We start from the raw sequence: 6428 nt of genomic DNA on the forward strand, positions 1-6428 counted from the left end.
GAGCCGGGGCGGCCTGGCACAGTGGTTGAGTGTCGACCTATGAACCAGGAGGTCATGGGTCGATTCCTGGTCAGGGCCCAGGCCCAGGTTGCTGGCTCGATCCCCATTGTGGGGAGTGCAGAAGGCTGCCAATTAATGATTCTATCTCATCATTGATGTTTCCTCTCTCCCTCTCCCTGCCTCTCTAAAATCAATAAAAATATATTAAAAAATAAAAGTCAACCTTTACCTTAAAAAAAAAGAGCTAATAAGAGTTCACAGTGGAAAAGGCAGACAATACACTGGCCTTTCTTCTTTCAATATACGAATTAGAAAGCAGGAAATCTATTAGGCAGAGAAAAAAACATATGCTTGGAGAAACAGCAGGGATGTCTGTATTCTCTTGGCTGCCCCACAAGTTACGGAATCGGATACATTTATGACCATGCTGGCTCCAAAACAGGATTCATGCTCTGTAATCCAAGTAAATGCTCCAAGGGTGCACCAGGATTTAGTGGGCGTGAAGAGCAAAGGTTGTCAGACAAGCAGTCTTCGGCTCTAGCCACAAACCTTCAGGTGAGCAAATGGCAGTGATTCATGTTTTACTTCTGAGTTCAGATCTAGATTAGAAGGAATACTAATGGCTTCAGAATAAAAGAACCCAGGCTTAAGCACTCAAAAGAGAACTTCTTAAAATGAAGTCCTATTGCTAACCAGTTGCACTGAAAACCTACAGGGAAACATCCCAAGCGAGAAGTATACCAACACTGGTACGAATGTCTCTGGGACATGGACAAACATGAGGAAGTCAATCCTAGTTATTTGCTTTTCTTTCAGTGCATGGCACGAGGGGGTGAGATGAGGAGAGGGATCAACTAATATAGTACAGGAAGATAAAAATGTCAGTTTTGTGGGATTTTATTTGTGTTTCCATTTAGGGACACATTTCCTGTTGTTTAAATGCCACCATAATTCATCACATGAAACTCATCTCCCAAAAAAGGATCCGCATGGTTTCATTTTCCAACTGACACAAGTCTGTGCAGCCCACAGAAGCCACTACAGGTTACACTTATTTTTGCCCCCTCTCCTGTTCTATATATGGTCCAGTTCCTGAGAAGCAATGCGATTTATCCCACATTCTAGGGGCAAGTGTCCCATCTGACAAATCTCCCTCTGCCCCCCACTCCACTGCCTCGGGATGGACATGGGGAGCCGTGGTTAGTGACTACTCTCAGGTCCTTCCTGTTCCACCTCTCCAGGTTCAGGCTAAATCTTAAATCTATAATCCACTGCAATAAACCAGTCCTGCCTAATCCGCTGACACAAGGAGAGCACATTTTCTCCTTCCCTGCAACCATGTGAAATGGAAGCATTCTTTGCAATTAGAAGCAGCAGGAAGAGGGAGTTTAGCATACAAAAGACAGGAATTAACAGAAGAATGTTTGAGAGGTATAACCAGAATGGCTAACTGCTATGACTAAACCCCCAGAAGCTTAAACCCTGGAGACAATATTAATGCAGGAAGCCAGGAGTTAAGGCTTAGACAGAAGTTACCTCCTAGTATGGCTCAAAAGTTCAGGGGATAGGACCCAGTGGAAGGGACCAAAGCCATACAAGTAAATTCCGCTGGTCCAGAGGCCTAGCCCCTCTCACCCTCAGCTGGAAACCAAGACAGGTCATTCCAAGCATGCTGACAGCAGGCCTGTTTGCAAGTTTGAGGACTCAGTTTTAAAATAAGCTAAAATAGGACTAGAATGCAGCACTGCAAAGTGTTTTCACAAGTATAATCATGAGAAAGGTTAGAATATTGCATAGAAAAGTGTTCTGTAATATCCTTTGTAAACCTAGGTCTTAGTAATTAAAACAATTAAACAAACCAAACCTCCCTTCATAGTCTAGAAGTTCACGATTATGAACTGAGGAAAATGATCAAGTTTGCAGTTTTGCAGCAAAACCTCAGAAGATCCTGAAGTTCTTCATGTTTAGAATTGTGATTAAATTTACCACTTGGAGCCCAGCCAGGGTGGTTCAATGGTTGAGCATCGACCCATGAACCAAGAGGTCCTGGTCAGGACACATGCCTGGGTTGCAGGCTTGGGGTGTGCTGGAGGCAGCCAATTGATGTTTCTTTCTCATTTGATGTTTCTATCTTTCTCCCTTTCCCTCTCTCTAAAATAAATAAACATATTTTAAAAAATATTTACCATTTGGAGGGTCAAGCTGACACAGTTTAACAAGTTTCTTTATAAAAGGACCTGGGCTACATGAGCCCAAGCAAATTTATGTCTCTATGCTCTGCCTCTTTGCTTAGAAGAGGTGACCAAAACACCCAGGGGCATGAAATCACCGCTATTGTTTTTAAACTTGGGCTGCTTGTTTTCTTTTCTTTTCACATTAGTCTATTATTAAGCAAGCTACACCTGACTACCTTTTTAACAGGTTTGAATGGCCAGTTTAAGAATAAGTGAAAATATCTTAGGACATTTAAATGAACCTTGGCAATAGGATGAGAAATTCTTAACCTCTCTTATCATATGCATCAATTGAGTCTGAGTTAAAATACACCACAGTGACAGTGATATCATCCCTGTACATTCTCGCCAAGTCCTCTGGCAATGTCAGCATTGCGGTCAGCCGTTCTGGATCCATCTCCCCATACTCATTGCTCCCTATGGCATGTCTGATCAGACGGGTGGCTGCATTTTGGTCGGCAACATGAAGCCCCTGGGCTTTCCTCTGCAGCAGCAGGCTTTGCATGAGTCCCAGGTTGGCTGGTCTCTGGGCCAGGTCTGGCTTGTGCCGACCTGCTTCACTTAGGTGCTCCACCACCAGCCTCACCACATCCTCATTGTCCAGTACGTCCCATAGGCCGTCTGACGCCAGCACAAGGAACTTATCCTGGGGCCTCAGCCTGTGGTATGTGATCTCAGGCTCAGCAGTCAGGTAGGGTGGAGTGTAGTAGTGTTGGGGGGTGAACTGGTAAATGTTGAGAGCCTCGGTGTCAAAGCCTCTCTCCAGGACACTGCGCTGCAGCTCTTTACTCCACTTCAGCTGGACATCTCCGAATGCCCTGCAGGGCATGAGGATGCCCAGCAGCCTGTCGTCCATGATGATTGTCCTGTCTTCTGACTCAGGATGCTCCCTCTTCAGCCGTGACAGCTCAGCCTGGTTCCAGGCATTGTGGTCACAGGTAAGGGGCAGACAAGACCACATGCCATTGTCCTCCTGGACACCAAGGATGGCCCGGCAGTCACCAGCATTTGCCACATGCAAGTGAACCCCATCAACATGGGCCATGCAAGCTGTTGCCCCAGAGAAAGCAACCTGGAGGGAAAGGTTCCTTGTCATCTCGTCTTCCAAAGGGGCCTGGATTTCCAGCGAGATGTCAGAATCGAGTCTCTGGAAGGAGTACATTAATGCTTCCTTAATGTTCAGTCCCATTTCCATGTGCAGGTCAAGCAGCTCCTGCCAGTAGACCCGGAGGTGATCAAGGTGCACTGATGTGACGTCCTTGTAGATACTGTCCCCTGGGTGCTTGAGCCACTGCAGGATGGGCAGCATGGGCTTCATGCTTTCCATCGCTTCCTCCATCTGCTCCAAGGTCTGCTGAGACATCAGTGACACTGCCACGTAGTAGAAGAGCCTCTCACTTACTGCTTGAGCACATGCATGGCCACCATGTCCGTCAAAGACACCGAACATCAGCCCATTGGTCTGCAGGCAGGAGGCCACGCCTCGCCGGTCCTCCACGGGGGAATTGGCAGCCAGCTGGTTGCTCTCAAACCGCAACACTGAACTTGGGGCTCCACTGACCGGGTCAAGAATCTTGTGGGCCGACTCACCAGCTCGCAACACTTCGTTTACTTGCTCAGGGCTGAGCTGCAGGTGGAGATCGTCCTCCTCTGTCCACGTGTGTCTGTAGGCTTTCGGCAGAGCAAAGTCGCCGCACGGGGCATTGTTCCTTAGGGTGTTTGATGCCCAGGAAAAGAGCGTCCTTTTTGATTTATTCCTACTTGAGACACACCTTGAATATAAACGCCTGCCCCCTTGTAATGTGGCAATGCTGTTCCTTGCAGAATTTAAGATCCAGTAGGACACAGGACTTGACATTCTGAAACTATACCAGCAAATGTGTTCCTTCAGCAAAAGGTTGTATTTTTTTAAACCTGAAAATTAAAGAGTTTTAAAGTTTCAAATTTAATTTTTCAATAATGAATTCTGAAAACACTTAATGTGCTACTATCCTGAGCAAAAGTGATTTAAGATAAACTATTTAAAAGAGTTCACTAAACTCAAAATACCTAAGCAGGTCTCTCTACCTCCCATTATAACACATAAACACATCCCAGAAAAATGTGAAAAACAGGGTTTGTATACACTCTCCACTCCTACAGAGCCACCGTGGGCTTCCCCACAGAGCTCACTCATTCCTCACAGCTGACCCAGGGATCCCCATTTCCTCTCCTTCCCAAATCCTTCCCCTTGCTAGAGCCCAGTGCCTAGCTCCCATGTTCACTCTTCCCAGCAGACTACACATTTATTTAAATATCTGCTTTCTCACTAGTCTGTAAGCTCCATGAATTCAGGAACTATGGCTGCCTTACCAGTGGCTCTCTAGGGCCCAGCCCTGTACCTGGCAATACAACAAGCCTTTAAATATTGGCTAAATGTGGATTTTTGGGAGGGTTAATCCTCACCCAAGGATATTTTTCCATTGATTTTTTTAAAATATATATTTTTATTGATTTCAGAGAGGAAGGGAGAGGAAGAGATAGAAACATCATTGATGAGAGAGAATCATTGATCAGCTGCCTCCTGCACGCCCCCTACTGGGGATCGAGTCCACAACCCAGGCATGTGCCCTTGACTGGAATTGAACCATGGATCCTTCAGTCCACAGGTCAACGCTCCACCCACTGAGCCAAATCAGCTAGGGGAGTGGTCGGCAAACTGTGGCTTGCGAGTCACCTGCGGCTCTTTGGCCCCTTGAGTGTGGCTCTTCCACACAATCCCGACTTCTGTGCATGGGCCACGAAATTTCAATCGCGCTGTACTTGCGTGCCCGCACGTGGTATTTTGTGAAAGAGCCACACTCAAGGGGCCAAAGAGCCGCATGTGGCTCGCAAGCTGTAGTTTGCCGACCACTGGGCTAGGGCTCCATTGATTTTTAGAGACAGTGGAAGGGAGGGAAAAGGGGCAGAGAAAAAGAGAGAAACATCGATGTGAGAGAGACACATTGATTGGTTGCCTCCCCCACGTGCGCTGACTGGGGCTGTGGAACCTGCAACCGAGGCACATGCCCCTGACCGGAATCAAACTCGGGACCCTTCAGTCCACAGGCCTACGTTCTATCCACTGAGCCAAACCGGCTGTGGTTACATGCGGATTTTTAAAAGGTCCCATTGCACTCTAGGCATCACACTAGCTGTCTAGCATCAGACACACTGCCTGAGCTCCGGTGGCTCATTGGTGGGATGGGAATACTCATCTCTGAAGGTTTTGTGAGGACATATGAAATATGACCCTCCTGCTCCAAAAAAAGGAGTTATTACTTTTATCATTAGGTGTATTATTCTCCAGTCATTCTGCACACATTTTTATACAGTTGCAACCACAAGTTTCAATCCCAGTTTTCCCGTGAAGAACATTTTGTCCATATTACGTTTCATGGATGCCTAATATTACTTTTTTGCCATAAGCAATCACAATTTACTTAACTATTGCCTATTGTTGGAGATACGAAGGTCATTTCCACTGCTAGTTATAAAACACCACACTGTCCTGCCCTATGCATCAACCCACTTAGGTTTCATCCTACTTACTTCTCAGGCGAGGAGGAATTAGTAGGTCAAAGGCTGCGGATGCATATTGCCCAACTAATTCCCAAAAGGTTCGCATCCGCCTCTGCAAAGGCACGAAGGAAAACAGTTTCCTAGCACCTTCAACAGCCTTTGGTGGTATTTTTCTCTTGGGCAGCAACAACAAAAGCTGCTCTATTTTCTCTTTCCTCGGGTGACCCAGGAGAAAGCGCGTTTCCCACGTGTTTTCGGGTTCCGCTTATGAATCCTGCCCCCGCCCCCCCCGCCCCTCCCCACGTTCCTCTGGATTGGGGGAAAAGCCAACAGAAAGTGCTCCTTCAGCACACAGTTTGAGTGACCTCGGGGCAGGAGCAGAGGGTCCGGGGGAACAGAGGGCGCCTGCCCCGTCCCCCTCCCGGAGAAACCAGGCAGCGAGGCCCCACGCTAGGCTGTCTGCCGCAGCCCCGATCCCTCAAAGAAGCCAACGGGTCCCAAGTTCAAGTCTCTGACCCACGGTTTCATAGACAAGAGCGCAGCCTCCTGCCCCAGCCCAGATCTCCCTCAAAACCGGGCGCGGCCCCATCGCCGAGCCCCTGCTTCCCAGGTAAAATAAGATTGAGTCCAGACGCCCAGCTCTGGGGTTAAAAA

General features: G+C 47.5%; 1 protein-coding gene across 1 annotated transcript; it reads right to left on the reverse strand.

Annotated features, from left to right (window-relative positions):
* Positions 1-2355: 2355 nt before the first annotated feature.
* Positions 2356-4165, reverse strand: PDP2 (pyruvate dehyrogenase phosphatase catalytic subunit 2). The gene has a single exon (XM_006769814.2). The coding sequence runs from the start codon at positions 4090-4092 to the stop codon at positions 2500-2502; it is 1593 nt and encodes a 530-aa protein (XP_006769877.1). The 5' UTR covers positions 4093-4165; the 3' UTR covers positions 2356-2499.
* Between the last annotated feature and the right edge of the window lie 2263 nt (positions 4166-6428).

The sequence above is a fragment of the Myotis davidii genome, unplaced genomic scaffold, assembly GCF_000327345.1.
Source record: "Myotis davidii unplaced genomic scaffold, ASM32734v1 scaffold243, whole genome shotgun sequence".
NCBI lineage: Eukaryota > Metazoa > Chordata > Mammalia > Chiroptera > Vespertilionidae > Myotis > Myotis davidii.

What these genes read in the sequence shown, in the direction of transcription:
- PDP2 (XM_006769814.2), bottom strand. Translation starts at nt 4,092, where the DNA reads ATGTCAAGTCCTGTGTCCTACTGGATCTTAAATTCTGCAAGGAACAGC.